Raw genomic sequence first — 17,609 nt, 5'->3', positions numbered from 1 at the left:
CCATCCTGTTGCTCAAATCCATCAAAAGGATCATGATTATTTCTACATATAAATAGTCCAGGTTAAGATTACCATGGGAGCATAACGAGCCACATATTCTGGTGCTGTGATTTACAGACATCCATCCTGACCTGAACTAGCTGGGTACTAATTCTGCAATGGCAGACAACATACAATTTTTTAAAAAACAAAAGAAATGCCACAGGAGGGAGTGGTGGGGATGGTGGAGGAGCTCAAGGGTTTGAAGTCAGCTAGAATATTACCCTACATCACACTCAGGATAACTTCCCTGTACTTCCTTTTTCTCACCTCTTTTTTTTTTTTTTAAACATTTCCTTTAATGAACTTGCTTTTTACTTTAAATTTTATTTATTTATTTATTTATTTATTTATTTATTTATTTATTTATTTTTGGCTGTGTTGGGTCTTCGTTTCTGTGCGTGGGCTTTCTCTAGTTGCGGCAAGTGGGGGCCACTCTTCATCGCGGTGCACGGGCCTCTCACTATCGCGGCCTCTCTTGTTGCGGAGCACAGGCTCCAGACGCGCAGGCTCAGTAGTTGTGGCTTACGGTCCTAGTTGCTCCGCAGCATGTGGGATCTTCCCAGACCAGGGCTCGAACCCATGTCCTCTGCGTTGGCAGGCAGATTCTCAACCACTGTGCCACCAGGGAAGCCCTCTCCTCTTTTTTTTTCCTTCTGTTCTAGTTCTGATTTTCTTTCTTACAGGAACAGATGAGTAGTTTGACAATGGTACTAGCTAATGAAAAGAAGAGAGCATTACCTTATTTATAGACTTTGGGCATTACTACCTAGCGGCTTAAATGTGAAAGCTGAGGTATGTCTTCATGATTGCTACTTAATTTTCTCAGGAATAACTAAGTGGGAGCTACAACATCTTTGTTTAGCAGCTATGGTTTTCATTAAATTTAATTAAGTCTCCCAGAAGCTTTAAATTTAGGGTAACTTCAAAATTCTGGTGGCTTCTGCTAAGTATAATTATATTCCCTTTACAGCTGCCATGGTTTGGGAAAGCTGGCCTGTCAGACTTAAAAATCTTTAACAAGTTCACCAGTACTTTGGTTTCAGAGAGTCCATTTCCAAGCTCAGCCCTCCCCTCCCTCTCTCCTTTCCTCCCTCCCTTACTCCTTCTTTCTTTCTTCCCCTTTTTGCAGAAGGCTGTGGCTAATGTGAACTTAACAAAAGCTGCCCAGTTATGCTTACAACCTCAGTAATGAGTTGAGGTCAACATTTCTGAGGTTACTTTTGCCAGAAGGATTCTAAGACAGTCTTGGTTGACCACTGGGGTAAGTTGGGGTCCCTGAGTTCACTAGATTCTGTGTCCAAAGAACCAAGTGCACACAAGGCCTGGAGAGGATGAGAACAAGGGTCTGAGGCTGCCTTAATGGCAAACACTCACTGCCAGAGTGGAAGGAGACTTAAGTGCCTGGAGCTTCCCCCTCACCTTCTGTTTAATCCTTTTTCCTTTGAAATAAGTACATCCTTTTTAAATCTAGATTTAGAAAGGACTGTGCAAATTTGCTGTGAAGGTAGTGCAGTAACATTGCAGAAAGCCTTTTGATGTAACCATCAGTGTTTTCCAAATGACAAACTGTGTCATGAGAAGGAATTTGCTCCAGGTCGGTTTTCTGAGCCCTCACCTGTGCAGTCCTGCAAACTGAGGTGGGCATAGGGAGGAGGAGAAGGAAGAGGAGTTATTAAACAGCTACAGTGTGCAAAACTGGTCCTCCAGGCTCCAAGATTTTCTTATGAAAAGAGTTCTTCCTCAGAGGTCCCAGCACAATTGCATTTTTGTACTGGTGCTGTAGTTTCATATCAGCATTTTTCTCGCCTAGCTAAGAGTATAATGTATCATTGCAAAGGTAATGAGAGAAGGTTGTCAGGAGTTTGATGAAGTTCAAAATTTTTTTGTACCCTTGGTATCAACTATACTTCCCTGGGTCTGAACGCAGATTATCCAGGTCAATTCTATTTCTTTCGAAGTAAACAATTTTCAAGTTGCAAGCAGATTTCTGTACTACTTGTGTGCATTCTGTTTGTTTCCAGCTGTAATCCTGGGCACATTTAATGACGTGCATAATTGTTATGATGATCTGTTGTCACTGGGGATAAATATCAAGCAGTTGAATAAATTGCCTTAATTAGTATTGTTTTAATACAGCTAAACAAACCAAATGTTTTTAAGTTTCGTTTCCCTTTGATAGTTGTTCAGTATCTATAATCATATTACTATAATCATTTTTTCTATATTATTAGTTTTCCTGCTATCCATACAAAATAAAAATATTTCTCTCCAGTTCAGGATTGAATATGGACTGGATGTTAGATGATATCAAGGAATTTTATTAAGGATAGTAGTGGTGTTGTGCTTATGTAAGAAAATGTTCTTACGTTATAGAAATGCACACTGAATCATGTAGGACTGAAGTGATATGCTAGTTGATTATACTATTTTTTTGTGCATATTTGAACATTTTCATGATAAAAAGCTCATGGATTGGAAGAATTAATATTGTTAAAATGACCATACCATCCAAGGTAATCTACAGATTTGATGAAATCCCTATTAAAACACCACTGGCATTTTTCATGTGACTGGAATAAATAATTCTAAATTTTGTATAGAAACACAAAAGACCCTGAATAGCCAAAACAGTCTTAAGAAAAAAAGAACAAAACAAGAGGTATCATGCTCCCTGAGTTCAAGCTAAATTACAAAGCTTTAGTCATCAAAACAGTATTGCGCTGGCACAAACACAGGCACATAGATGAATGGAACAGAATGGAGAGCCCAGAAATGAACTCACACTTATATGGGCAATTAATCTATGACAAAGGAGGCAAGAAGATAGAATGGGGAAAAAGACAGCCTCTTCAATAAATGGCGTTGGGAAAACTGGACTACTTTCTCACACCTTATACAAAAATAAACTCAAAATGGATTAAAAACTTAAATGTAAGACCTAAAACCATAAAACCCCTAGAAGAAAACATAGGTAGTATGTTCTTTGACATTGGTTTTAGCAGTATTTCTTTGGCTATGTCTCCTCAGGCCAGGGAAACAAAAGCAGAAATAAACAAATGGGACTACATCAAGCTAAAAAACTTTTGTACAGTGAAGGAAACTATCAACAAAATGAAAAGACTGCCTATTGAGTGGGAGAAGATATTTGCAAACGATATATCCAATAAGGGGTTAATATCCAAAATATACAAAGAATGCATACAATTCAATATCAAAAAAACAAACCACCCAATTAAAAAAGGGGGGAGGACCTGAATAGAAATTTTTCCAAAGAAGACAAATAGATGGCCAACAGACACATTAAAAGATGCTCAACATCACTAATCACCAAGGAAATGTAAATCAAAGCCACAATGAGATACCACCACCTCACACCTGCCAGAATGGCTATCAAAAAAACAACAAATAAAAACTGTTGGTGAGGATGTGGAGAAAAGTGAATCCTTGTGCACTGTTGGTGGGGATGGAAATTGCTGCAGCCACTATGGAAAACAGTATGGAGTTTCCTCAGAAAAATAAAAATAAAAATACTGTATGATCCAGCATTTCTACTTCTGGGTAGTTATTCAAAGAAAATGAAAAATTAGTTCAAAAAGATGTATGTACTTCACTGTTCATTGTAGCATTATATACAATAGCCAAGTTATGGAAGCAACCTAAGTGCCCATGAATAGATGAATGGATAAAGAATATGTGGTATATATATATACAATGGACTATTACTCAGCCATAAAAAAGAATGAAATCTTGCTATTTGTGACAACATGGATGCACCTAGAGGGTATTATGCTAAGTGAAAAAAGTCAGACAGAGAAAGACAAATACTGTGTGATTTCCCTTTATGTGAAACCTAAAGAACAAAACAAATGAACAAACATAGCAAAACAGGAACAGAATCATAGATACAGAGAACAAATGGGTGGTTGCCAGAGGAGAGGGAAGAAGGGGGATGAGAGAAATAGGTGAAGGAGATTAAGAAGTATGAGCTTCCAGTTACAAAATAAGTGAGTCACAAGTATGAAATGTTCAATGTGGGGAATATAGTCAATAATAATGTAATATCTTTGTATGGTGACAGTTGGCAACTAGACTTATTGTGGTGATCATGTTGAATGTATAGAACTATTGAATCACTGTGTTGTGTAATGGGAACTAACATAGTGTTGTAGGTCAATAATACTGCAAACCCAAACAAACTCATAGAACAAGAGATCAGATTTGTGGTTACCAGAGGTGGGGGGGTGGGGAGAGGGGGCATCTGAAGGTGGTAACAAGGTACAAACTTCCAGTTATAAAATAAATACTAGGGATGTAATGTTCAACGTGATACATATGATTTAACACTGCTGTATGTTATATATGAAAGTTGTTAAAGTAAACCCTAAGAGTTCTCATCACAAGGAAAAAATTTTTCCTTTTATTTTGTATCTATATGAGGTGATGGTTGTCACTAAACTTATTGTGGTAATAATTTCATGATGTAGAAGAGGCAAATCTTTATGCTGTACACCTTAAACTTAGATAGTGCTGTATGTCAATTATATCTCAATAACATTGGAAGGAAAATAAAATTAGCCCCTTCATACACGTGCACGCCATAATGCAAAGCTACCGCCTTTGATCCGCACACATAGAGTGAACCCAACCCCCTCTGCCCAGTTTGAAAAGATGAGCAAGGAAGTCTAGAAAATGCTAGGGTTACTCCGCAGTCCTTGTGACAACGAGAAACACCCCCACGTGTCCAAGTGAGCCTAGGAGGCTGGCATCTGAGTACTTGGTGCAGGGCTGGGTGGGGTCAAAGGGTGGGAAAGGAAAGGAAAGCCTCTGCATCCAGGCTGAGACTGCACGAGATATTCGTGCTGGGGAAAGAAGGGCTCCAGTCCCTGAGGCTGTGTTTCTGGGGCACTGCTGTCCTGTGGCTCTTGCCTCCTACCCATCACATTCCCCTCCATTTCCAGAAAGTGGTTCTTAGGTGCTCCCTACAAACTCCATCTACTTGCTGATGGCTAAAATCCCCGTAAGAGGAGAAAGCAATTCAATCTCGAATCCATGATGAGATATATAAAAGTAAACACCTGGTTGAGATGAAGCATTGGCATTCATTTACCCTGAGGTCTCATCAGTCAACAAGTGTTAAGTATTGAAATGAGAGCTTTTCCTAACGAGAGGGGAAGAAGGTGGTGAGGACGGTGCCTGGAAAGCGGAAGAGGCCGCTCCTGACTCATTCTGGTCTGTGTGTGGACTGACAAAGGCCTTTCTTGCTTCTGTGGCCTCTGGTGCCTGAGGTACGGAAGACCCTGAGGGAAACCCCGAGGTGTGCTTTTGAAGCAAGAAGCCTTCCTGTTATATTTGGCCAATGGAAATCAATTTAATTGCTCTACAGTATGAGGTTTTCTTTTTTCCAAATGTGACAGGGGAAGAGGCCTTAGAGGTTCAGAGATGGCAAGTGTAAATTAGGGAGCTAAAACCAGACAATGGCAAGCATGGCTGACACGTGTTCTCTGTCTACTTAGGTGCTAGGATGGCCACATCATTTTGGATATTGTAACAAGTGAGTTTTCCTCTCTGACTCTGTTACATGGAGACTGGGCTGCACAAGTGAAACAGGTGATCTCTGATATCTAATACAGTGTGTGTTTACCTTGTATTAACAAGGTACTTTTAAATCCTTGCTTTTTACCATAAATTAATCGTAGTTGTTAATATGCTTTGGCATTGTCTTAAATCATTGTGTTAGCTGTGAGAAGATCATTCAGAAAGGGTTTTTTGTGGGGTTTTTTTTGTTTTGATAAAGATTACTCATGACTGCTCCCTGAACTATCTCACATACAGTATTAGACATAAGGTAATCAGTACATGATTTTGCTCCATGACCAAAAAAACAGTGCTTTGTGGAAACCTGCTTTGTGCCAGGGACTCTAGTAGAGCCTAAGCTATGTTTTAAGTGTATTGTAAATGGCTTGGAATGCAGAGGAATAAATTAAGATGACTGTAAGGGGATGTGAGTCCAGCCACACTCCCACCTTTCCTGCCCTTATGCTGTCTCTATTGCAGTCGTTAGTCTACGGAGGACGTGTTTTTACCTCTCAGAATTGTTCACAAGCTATTAAAGTGTTTGCAATAAGAGAGGCTAATAGCAGACTGCCCCCTCCCTCTGAGTATGGAGAGGTTTTAAAATGAAGAGGGACTGGGCTTCCCTGGTGGCGCAGTGGTTGAGAGTCCGCCTGCCGATGCAGGGGACACGGGTTCGTGCCCCGGTCTGGGAAGATCCCACATGCCGCGGAGCGGCTGGGCCCGTGAGCCATGGCCGCTGAGCCTGCGCATCCGGAGCCTGTGCTCCGCAACGGGAGAGGCCACAACAGTGAGAGGCTCGCGTACTGCAAAAAAAAAAAAAAAAAAAATGAAGAGGGACTTACTGACTTGCTAATAAATGTTGAACTCTTAAAAGTGCTTTAGAGAAATCATGACCTGGTGAGCAGTTTGCATCTGCCTTCAGAAAAGGAGCCAAGTTTTTCCTTCATTGGGCTTTTATCCGAATCAGAAGATCAGTAACAGTAATGTGATCCTGAGACAAGGGCAACAGTGGTCTAGTAATGAAGCAGAGGGAATGTGGAAAATTCTGAAAATCTTGGCAAGGGAAAAGGATCCAGAATCCAGAAGGCCATAGTATCAGTAGCAGTGACTTTAGCAAGTGATTATGGAATCCAGGATCTCTAGAGTAGGTGAGGGCTGCAAACGAATTCTTGAGGGTTTTAGCTGTTTTTCTAATCTTTTTAACCTTAAAGTTGGTGTGTGTTGAGAAAAGTCAGTATTTTTCCAGACTGGAGGTTAATGCACAGGGATTTATGCAGCGGTTTTCAGATCATGGTCATGGAATCAGCAGCATCAGCGTCATCCAGGAAATTGCTAGAAATGCAAATTCTTGGGCCCAGATCAGACCTACTGATCAGCAGTTTGTTTTAACAAGTTACCAGGTGATTCTGATGCCTGCTTAAGTAGGAGAGCCACCTGTCTACATCCTTTCAGTGGATCCCACCCATAGGTATGTGGGATTTCCAGAACTCTTTGTGAATTGGTGAGATTAGAGCTTGGTTTGTAAGCTCTCCTGTAGTGAATGAGTAAACAGGAGGTTGAGTTTTGGCAGCTAAAGTTGGCCACAGATTTAAGAACAAGATTTCTTTTCCTAAAAATCTTGGAGATATTTTGCCTCTTCAGAATAAAATATTCCTGAAGCTAAGAAGGAAAGTACTGACTTAAAGAGGAAAAGGAATAAAGGGTGATTCTGGGAAACACCAAGACACACACCTGACTGGTTATTAGTTGACAATATGAAAATCACTGTGCCCCAAAGAAAACTTATTTGATGATATTAAATGAAATTTTATCCAAATGAAAGCATATAAAAAGGAAATATGGATGGATAATTACCATGAAATTGTTGAATTTCAGTAACGGCAATTTTTCATTTGTAGAAATTACATTTTTAACTCTGTACCAGCTCAGAGAAACCATCAGCAGGAAGAGTCATGGGAGTTTTAGTCATTTTTAGCCTTGGATCAGTTATATAGCATGTTTGTGATGAGAATCAAATGGTATAAAGATTAAATATGAAGGCCCTCTTGCAAATCATTATATGTGTAATGTGTTCTTCACGTTAAGGTCAGTTCATTCGGTAATATAAGGAATTCCAATTCGAATATGGAATTTTATGAATATTTTCTTTCATCAATGTGACCAGAATTTAGGTGGCTACCATGTGGACAGAATAGTAATAGTGTTCTCACCCTTCCTCCAAATAATGTTAGGAAGAGTTAGCCACATTCAGGGGGTGGTGGGATGAATTGGGAGATTGGGATTGGTATATATACACTATGTATAAAATAGATAACTAATAAAAAAAGTTGTATAAAAAAATAAAATTCATAAACTAAAAAAAAAGAGAAAGAAAAGAGAAAGAGTCAGCCACATTCATATGAAGGGTGAATAAGATTTTTTGACCACAGAGTTACACCGCTATGGAAAAGATACAAAATTAAAAGTAACCGAATTTTTTTTTTTTTTTTTTTTTCTGGCACCAGAGTTTAGGACTTTTAATTTGTCCCAAAGTTGCTAAAGCAAAAATCATGATAAAACATTCTGCTTTCCTTTATAACCCACCAACGCAAAAAAACAAAAACAAAACCAAAAAACTCCGTAGGAAAAAAATGGTTTTGTACATGGGAGGAAACAATATAAATTCAAAACTTACAGATAAGGGTTAGCTCTATCACTCATCTCTTTAAAAAGTTTATACGAACATCCAGTCAACACCAACAGGGTTATCTCCCTTGAAATGTTATCTATACGGATTTCCAAGTAGACCACAGGGCTGTATACTGTCTTGGAATGTCCTCAGAAGGCTCTGCCATTGAGCAGGTAACAGAGTAAAAACCTCAGAGTCCTTTCTTTCAAATGGAAGAGGGGAAGACAGGGATAGAAGAAACTATTCGAACTTCGTCTTCTTTCCTTGTGGCTTGTGGTCTCCTCCTCCTCCTCCTCTGCCTCCTCGGAAGCCTCCTCGCCCTCCAAAGCCTCCCCGGCCTCGGCCTCCAAATCCACCTCGGCCGCCACCTCGGCCTCCTCCTCGGCCACCGAAGCCACCTCGGCCTCCTCCTCGGCCACCGAAGCCACCTTCACCCTTAGGCTTGGCCCAGTCCAAAGTAACTTTGTTTCCATCGATTTCACCATCTTCCATGGCCTCCTTGGCAGCTTTGGCCTCTTCCTCGCTGTTGAAGTCTACAAAACCAAACCCCTTAGAGGATCCAGTCTCCCGGTCAGTGACTATCCTTGCACGAACAGAGCCGTCAAACGACTCCTTTAATGTCTCTTCTGTAGTATCCTCAGACAGACCTTTGACAAACAGAGTTTTGGATGGCTGGCTTCTTGCATTAGGTTGTCCCCTGGGTCCTTGCAACTCCAGCCTGATGGCTCTGCCCTCAATTTCCCTTTTATTACATGAATTTAAAGCTTCTTTAGCATCTTCAAATGATGCAAATTCTATAAATGCATACCCTTTAGATTTGCCACTTTGGTTCTGGGGCACTTTGATAAACGTTGCCTTCTCAAATACTTCCTGAAGAGTTTCTTCCATTGCACTATAGGAGAGGTTGCTTAAAACCAGGGTTTTTGATTCACCAGTCCAAGTGCTATTCTTTCCACCTCTATGGTCTTGACCTTGACCTTTCTCTCCGGTATAGTACAGGGAAATGGATCGCCCATCTATCTCTGTTCCCTGCTTTTCTTCCAAGGTTTTCTCTGCATCAGCTTCTGTCTTAAATTCAATATAAGCAATCCCTTTACTCTTTCCATCCTTGCTGACTAATCTGATCTCCACAGCATCTTCGAACACTTCTTTTAATTCTTCCTGAGTAACTTTATAAGGAAGATTTTTAGCCAAAAGTGTTCTCGCATCTCGTTCTTTCTTACTATCTTTTCCCTTTGGTTTTTCTAGTTTAATTTCATTGCCAAAGACTTTTAAACCAGTGAGTTCCAAGGCTTTTTCCAGGTCTTCAGCAGATTCAAAATCCACATAGCCAAACTTCCTAGACACACCAATTCTGACATCAACAACTGCAAGATCATTTTTCGCAAAAAGGTCACTGATACCCGTTTTCAATTCAGGAGCAGATTTACTGAAGTTCAGGTTTCCAACAAAGAGATTGAAAGATGTAGTTGGTTCTGTGGCTTCCACTTTCTGTTTCTTGGCTTCGGGAGCTGCTTTTTGTTTGGCCATTTCCTTCTTTCGCTTTCCAGGTGCTTCTTTGACAAGTTCTTCCTCCTCCTCGTCCTCCTCCTCGTCCTCCTCCTCCTCGTCCTCGTCTTCCTCCTCGTCCTCGTCCTCCTCCTCGTCCTCCTCGTCATCTTCCTCATCTTCATCTTCAGCAGTGCTCTTTGCCTTCACAGGAGCAGCTTTTGCTGGACCTTTCTTTCCTTTGGCTGCTGCAGTCTCCATAGCTTCTTCTTCTGAGTCATCCTCATCATCCTCGTCATCCTCATCGTCGTCTTCACCGTCATCCTCGTCATCCTCATCCTCATCATCCGAGGCAGGAGCAGCAGTTGCTTTCATCACCGCAGGCTCGAATTCATCCTCATCCTCCTCTTCATCCTCCTCCTCCTCCTCTTCACTGTCATCTTCATCTTCCTCATCACTGTCTTCCTTCTTGGCATTCTTGCCGTTCTTTGCTCCCTTGGCTGGAGCGGCTGCTCCCTTCTTACCAGGGGTTGCTACCAATGCTTTGCCTGGTGTGGCTCCCTTTTTGCCAGGTGTTGCTACTGCTTTGGCAGGTGTAACTGTCTTCTTGGCTGGCGTAGCGGCTGTCTTTTTGCCAGGGGTGACAACTGCTTTCTTTGCCGGTGTGGCAACTGCAACCTTTTTTGTTGGGGAAACCATCATCTTCTTTGCTGGAGTTGTGGTAGCCTTTTTGCCTTTTTTCTCTTCTCCACTGCTATCATCCTCTTCATCTTCTGACATTTCCTCATCTTCACTATCTTCTTCTACCTCCTTTGGGGGAGGAGCCATTTTCTTGGGGTCACCTTGATTTTTACCGGCCTTTGCAAGCTTTACCATGATAGCGGCTTAGGACTGCGGAGTGTGTGGCGAGCGAGTGGCGCAGATGAGCCTAGAAGAAGCGAAGCAACGTCGATGGCGGCCGCTGATCGCAGAGCTCGTACGCTTGGCTGCCAGCTAGAGCTCGAGACTAAAAGTAACCGAATTTTACCTCAAGCCAAACCAAGGTTTTTGAAAATGAGAACCCTTATATGCATAAAGGAGAAACCATATACAAAAGTAAAAATATCACCTTAGGAATGCCTTACGTTTGAGATATGGGGCTCTTAATTTTCTAAAATTACCCCTTCCCTTGTGTGGATATTATATGCTGAGCTAACAATTCCTTATTGAGCATCCTTTTTGGCTGAATAGCTTCCCTATCAAACTATCCCAGAATGGTCAAGACTGAGATAGATTTTTAGAAGATTGGGTATATCAGACACTGACTAAAAAAGGATTCCCCAGTTCCTCATATGTCCACTCTATGACTTATTCTTCCCATTATATGTTTTAGAAATCAATTGTGAATCAGGTTTCTGTGAGTCATTTTTGTAAACAATAGTCTTTTGAATCTTTTTAATAAAATATGTGCTTTCTGCTACTAGATGTCTAGAAAAAAATGGAGTAATATATCTTCCTCGGAGCTCTAGTGAGGATTCTTTTATGTTAATATTCTTTTAAACAAATGAAGCTTCAGGATAAAAGTTCATTCAGCAATGTCTGTGGGAAATAAATGATAAGCCACAGGCCATATTCAGAAATGCAATCAGAGGGCTTCCCTGGTGGTGCAGTGGTTGAGAGTCCGCCTGCCGATGCAGGGGACACGGGTTCGTGCCCCTGTCCGGGAAGATCCCACATGCCGCGGAGCGGCTGCGCCTGTGAGCCATGGCCGCTGAGCCTGCGCATCCGGAGTCTGTGCTCCGCAACGGGAGAAGCCACAACAGTGAGAGAGAGGCCTGCGTACCGCAAAAAAAAAAAAAAAAAAAAGAAAGAAAAAAAAGAAATGCAATCAGAAAAGAAGGCTAACTTTTAACTTAGGGCTGTTTTTTTAACTTTGTGGGACATAAGTCATGCTAGAAGGCTGGCGATAGATAACTACATACATACATAATATTTATATATGTAACTAGGCAAAGATGCTTCTTCCCGTGGCAGGCCAAACAAAGTCAGTATGGGAAGAAAACCTTCATTATATTTAAATAGTGAGAATATGTGAGATTAAGACTTTGGAAGGCAGAATGTGGGAATAAACATTAAAATGAGAGGAGGAGGATCTATTATTTCAACTATAAGCCGAGTGTTTGTATACATTATATCATATAGTCCTCAAAAGAAGCTTCAAGGATAATATCTCCAGTTTACAGATGAAGTACGGACGGATCAGGAATATCCTCAAGATCATGGACTAAAAATAGGGGTTTATTGCAGAAATCTTATCGAAGACCCAAATCTTCGGTGCTGGGATGGTAAAGTCCAGGCAATGCCAGAGCCCTGATGGGATAAACAGTTGATAAAAACATACATAAGCTGCCTGGCACGATTCCTCATTTACTGCCTCCTCTCAATGCTGCTGTTCCCTGAGTTTACTCATAAAATCTTGGCCAAAGAAATTGTTCAAAGGAGGTGGATAAAAGTCCAGTATCCAGAATATATAAGTAACTCTTACAAATCAACAATAAAGAGACAAATAACCCAAATAAAAACGGGCAAAGAATTTGAATAGACCATTATCCAAAGAAGATATACAAATGCCAATAAGCATGTGAAAAGATGCTCAACGTCATTTGTCATTAGGAAAACTCAAATCAAAACCATAATGAGATACCTCTTCATAGCCACTAGGATGTGGAGAAATTGAAACCCTTATTCATTTTGCTGATGGGGATGTAAAATGGTGTTGCCACTGTGGAAAAGTTAGGCAGTTCCTCAAATAGTTAAACATAGATTTATCACATGACCCAACCACTTGACTCCTAGTTATATGCTCAGAAGAACTGAGAACATATGTCCACACAAAAACTTGTACATGAATGTTTGTAGCAGTATAATTCATAATAGCCCCAAAGTAGAAACTCAAATGTCCATCAGCTAATGAATGGATGAACAAAATATGCTATATGCATGCAGTGGAATAATATTCCACCATAAAAAGGTAGAGGCACTGATATCTGCTACAACGTGGGTGAACCTTTAAAACATTATGCTGAGTGAGAGAAGCCAGCCATAAAAGGCTACATATTGCATGATTCCATTTATGTGATTGATCCAGGATAGGAAATTTATGGAGACATAAAGCAGATCAGTGAGCAAAAGAAGGAAATGGAAAATGATGACTAATGTATATGGGTGCTCTCTTGGGGTAACAAAAATGTTCTGAAATTAAATAGTGATAATAGTTGCACATTCTTGTAAATATACTAAAAGACCAGTGAATTGTACACTTGAAAAAGGATGAGTTTGATGGTATATGAATTATATACTAATAAAAAAAACCCTTTATAGCTCAATAAAGCAATAGAAAAATTAACAAAATCAAAGGCTGTTTCTTTGACTAGATAAATGAGATTGACAAACTCTAACAAAAGTGTCGAGGAAAAAGAAGGTCGATAAAATTAAATATGATACAGAAAGAGAATGGTCAAATAAATACAGATACAACAGGAATATTAAAAAAAATAATAAAAGATTACAGAAACATCTTACAATAGTATGAGCTTGATATATCAGGATTGATGACGTATCCTGCCCGTGTTCTCAAATGGCTGTGGGCTTAAGGTTTTATCTTTTCTGGGAGGGCCATGTTGGGGGTGTGAGGGTAGGGTTGGGGGGCAACAGCAATCTTTGAAGGGGCCTCAAAGGGAGAAGGAGTCCCTTTAGGCCAAATCTGCAGCAATGGGCAACCAGCGAACTGGGAAATTCCTAGCATTTCTGCCAGTGACCTGGAAGTTTTGGCTAACCTGAGTCCTAGCATTGTTACCATCTATAATGAAGCCCTAGTGGACAATAACCACTAGATGGCATCATAATGCAGCTAGCCAGGATGAATTTGAACTGTGCAACGCTGCAACTCTCGGTCCATGGTTATAGAAGCTTGTGCTGGACATTTCATTTAGTCTCACAATTAAACACCTCTTCATTTACATGGCTAATTTCTAATGTTTGCATTCTACTTATCCAATTATGGCTTTTTCTCTACTGTGAATGACTGTATGTGAGTGAACTCAAAATGTAGATGAAGTGGATACATTCCTTGAAAAATATAAAATGTCACAACTAGCACAAATATAGAAAACTGAAATAGAATCATACACATGAAATAAATTGAAATGGCATTGAACAACTTCCCCTCCCTGGAACCCCAAGCTTAGATTGTTTTACAGGTAAATTCTAAGAAACTTTCAAGAAACAGTTGTTTTCTAACCTACACTGGATATTCCAGACAACGGAAGAGAATAAAAACTGCCTGACTCATTTCATGGATCCAGAGTAAGAACTAAGCTTCACAGTGTGTCTATGAGCGCACCCTCTGCCAGGAGGGGCGGCTCCCTCAGCACCGGGCAGACGTTGGAGCCTGGCCTTTGCCCACTGAGTCCAAAGATGTGCCACCACGGTGCCAGGTTCTTCCCGTTCCCTTCTTCCTCAACCTCCCCAGCAGACGAGAGCTCTGTGTACTCAGGATTGGAGACCTCGGCTGGTATGTGGAGACTCAGTGTCACACCAGGACCTCCTGATTAGAGGAAACTGAGGCAGAGAGAAGGGACTGCACCGCTCCCTCCTAGGGCAGCTGGGTGAGAAAGCCCTTCCTTGGTCTGAGTTGAAATCTGCTTCCCTGGGGCACTCCCTGAGAACAGGACCTGCTTGAACCGCTCAACTGGGAAGGTAAACAACTGGCTGCGAAGAAACAGGGTCTTCTGATCTATCTGTGGTGCTAGGGTTAAAGACTGAGGTCTAGGGAGGTACTGGCTACCACACACTGGGGACCTGAAGCAGATGAAGGACAGACCAAGATAGTGAAGGGTCTTGACTGGAGGAGCCAAAGGCAGCTGGGTTAGCTGTTTAGCATACAGCTGCTGTGGCTGGATAGCACAGGATATGAACGGTGTTGGGAAAATCCCGTATTAGCCAGAGGCTTCTCTGTTGTACTGATATCATTTGTCTGTCAGTCCATATGTAGGAATTTCTGCAAGACAGACTGTATCTAGGAGTTAATTTATCCAACACTATGCACATGCTCTATGGGGAAAAAATTAAAATGTAAAGAAAAGGCATAGAAGATGATCTGAATAAATGGAGAAACATTTCATGCTCTTGGATGAAATGACTAATATAATGAAGATGACAATTTTCCTTAAGTTATCTATAATTTCAATTCAATCCTGATAAAAATTCTATTTGGATTTTTTGATGAATTTGATAGCCATTACTTGAACATTTATACAGAATAATGAAAGTCTACAAATAGTAAACCAATATCTTTTTAAAAATTGTAAACACATGAGATCTATGCTCCTAACAAATGTACGGTACAGTATTGCTAACTATAAGCAGAATGTTGTACAGCCGATCTCCCGAACTTTTTCATAGTAAGCCAATCTTGCGAAAGAAAAGTAAAAGGAATAACATTCCCTGGTGGATGTTAAGACATACTACAAAGCCATAGTAATGAAAACAGTGTGATATTGATACAAGGACAGACAGGTTGATCAATGGAACAGAATAGAGAGCTCAATGTGATTTGTATATTGATTGGAAATTAATGTATCGTCAAGGTGGCACCACAAGTCAATGGGGAAAGGAAGGATTGTGTAGTATACTACTGGATGAACAGGCACATTATACAGAGCAGAATAAGATTGACCTTGTTATAACACCATATACAAAGGCAGATTCCAGATGAATGAAAGACCTAAATGTGAAAGTTCAAACTATACAGTTATTAGAAGAAAATGTACAATTTCTTTGTGATCTTAAGGTGGGGAAGGATTTATTAACTAAATCCTCAAATGTGAAATCTTTAAAAAAACAAAGTTGATTTCGATTACACCTGGGCAATGTTATTGTTGATACAAAGATTAGAATGTTAACGGACATGATAAATAAAGTGCTAATGCCAACAAGGGACTGATATCTGAAAACTATTGCAAATTAACAAGAAAGAGGTACAAACTGTAGGGGAAAATGGTGAAGTATGGGAAAAGAAAATTTACAGAATACACACAAAATTTTACAAGAACATATGCAAATAAAAGAATATACATTGTTTACGAAGAGGCAGAGAAATGCTGGTGGGCCATGGGGATTTAACAAATATACATGTGAAGAGACAAAGGAGTTAATGAATAAATAAGAGAGGAGTCTGTGTGGACCAGTAAACTGAGTCCCACCAACTGAGGCGTGTAATCATCTCAGTCTTTGAAGGAGACCCAAAAAGAAAAGGAAAGCAAAAAAATTGAAGATACCTGTCTTTTTTAAAGCTCCAAACCCACCCCTTCTTTCTAGTTTTATCCCTTGAGGCTCTGTAAATATCTTCTCATTAATTAGGTAACTTCAGAGGCTGTCTTTTTTTTTTAACATCTTTATTGGAGTTTAATTGCTTTACAATGTTGTGTTAGTTTCTGCTGTATAACAGTGAATCAGTTATATGTATCAGAGGCTGTCTTGATGATTATCTGAAGTGATGTATGTAGGGTAGCTGGCACAGAGTACATACTCAAATGCTAGTTTCCTCTTCCTCACTTTAATGCTTTCTTTTTCGTCGGCCTTCCCCCTACCAGTTCTTTATTTGAACCTTCAAAAATCTTTCACTGTTGGGTTCATTTCTCTCTGTTTTTCTCTATCGCTTTTGAAGCGTGGTCACCTATTCTCTCCTACGGGTGTGTCTCCTGATTAACCCTCTTCTGGAGATCTCATGTCTATGGATGCAGCCTGGGAGAGCACGAGGGGTTTCGGCAGCCACGTCACCCTGATGACTCAGGTGGAGTTACTGCCCCCCAGCCCTCCCTCCCTACCCCAGAAATCTATCACGGAACTCCTGCTGCTAACGCCCTTTCTCTCCCATCCTCTCCTTGTGCTATACTTTCTTAGCCCCAAGGAAAAAAGGTTGTGGATACCTGTTGGATTTCATTTTGTTCAATTTGCTCTCAGCCTGTCAATTGTGCTATCAAAGCAGCTCTCCAGGTTTGTATCATTCCAGAATTTGATATACGTATTGGGTAGATTTCCATGGTGCTTCTGGGCAGAACAAGGACAAATTGAGGGATGGTACAAAATGCAGCTCTAACTTCAACGTAGGGAAAACTTTGAAAAATCAGAATGGTCTCAACAGGGAACGGGTTTCCATGGAAGGTAGTGAATTCCTTGTCAGTGGAGATGTTCCAATAAAGCTCCCTGTGCTTGTCCCTTTCCCTCATTTAGTCTTCTTTAATTGGTTTGACATGGGAGCAGACATCAGATTTAAAGCTTAAAACTCCCCAGGTGATTCCAATGTGCCCCCAGAGCTGAGACAGTCTACTGTAGAAAAAAATTAAAGTTATGAAAGTTGGGTCTGACAACCTAAAACTCTTCCTTTCATCTTGGGAATGATATTATTTTAACTTCCTATTTGGTATCGAGTCAGTGCTTAGGTGATTTTTGATGCTGAACTCCTTTTCCTCCCCATGTTTTCTTTCAACTAAGCTCTCCCCTGTGTCCACCCAGAACAGCTTTGTGGAAGGCAGGTGGCTGCCTCTCCTGTGGCCGCTCTTCCTCTTGGGTGCTGGTGTGTTTTGCTCCCTTTGAGATCAATTGCCTTAAAGTGCTCTGTTGCCCTCTCACACTGGAAATCACAGCACTTTCTCCAGAGGGACAGTTTTCTGTAGACTGGCTATTTTAAATAGTAGCACAAGATTGAAGAAAACACATTAAACTGTGAAAAAGCCATTGACAGTAGCCGTAAGTGTAAATTTTCTTTTTTGGGCCCATATGTTGAACTGGTTTAGAA

The 17,609-nt window shown here is 40.6% G+C and overlaps 2 protein-coding genes across 4 annotated transcripts in view; one reads left to right on the top strand and one right to left on the bottom strand.

Annotated features, from left to right (window-relative positions):
* The first annotated feature begins 350 nt into the window (after positions 1-350).
* FAM170A (family with sequence similarity 170 member A) overlaps positions 351-17,609 on the top strand; it is a 58,528-nt gene continuing 41,269 nt past the window's right edge. The window contains exons 1-3 of one of the 3 annotated variants that reach the window (XM_049708512.1): positions 353-1,303; positions 5,556-5,649; positions 16,479-16,604. The gene's annotated coding sequence lies outside the window, so the exon portion shown is untranslated. Of the gene's footprint in view, positions 1,304-5,555; positions 5,650-16,478; positions 16,605-17,609 lie in introns of all 3 variants that reach the window. The other 2 variants (XM_049708514.1, XM_033423826.2) reach the window with 2 other exon arrangements.
* On the bottom strand, positions 8,115-10,777 carry LOC101283648 (nucleolin). Its single transcript, XM_012532179.3, has one exon. It carries the CDS (start codon positions 10,646-10,648, stop codon positions 8,525-8,527), a length of 2,124 nt encoding a protein of 707 aa, XP_012387633.2. The 5' UTR covers positions 10,649-10,777; the 3' UTR covers positions 8,115-8,524.

The sequence above is a fragment of the Orcinus orca genome, chromosome 3 (assembly GCF_937001465.1).
Source record: "Orcinus orca chromosome 3, mOrcOrc1.1, whole genome shotgun sequence".
Classification (NCBI taxonomy): Eukaryota; Metazoa; Chordata; class Mammalia; order Artiodactyla; family Delphinidae; genus Orcinus; species Orcinus orca.
The sequence above is the reverse complement of the archived record's forward strand: the minus strand, read 5'-3'. Positions and strand labels throughout refer to the sequence as shown.

Coding starts and splice junctions, on each gene's coding strand:
- LOC101283648 (XM_012532179.3), bottom strand. CDS start 10,648: ATGGTAAAGCTTGCAAAGGCCGGTAAAAATCAAGGTGACCCCAAGAAA.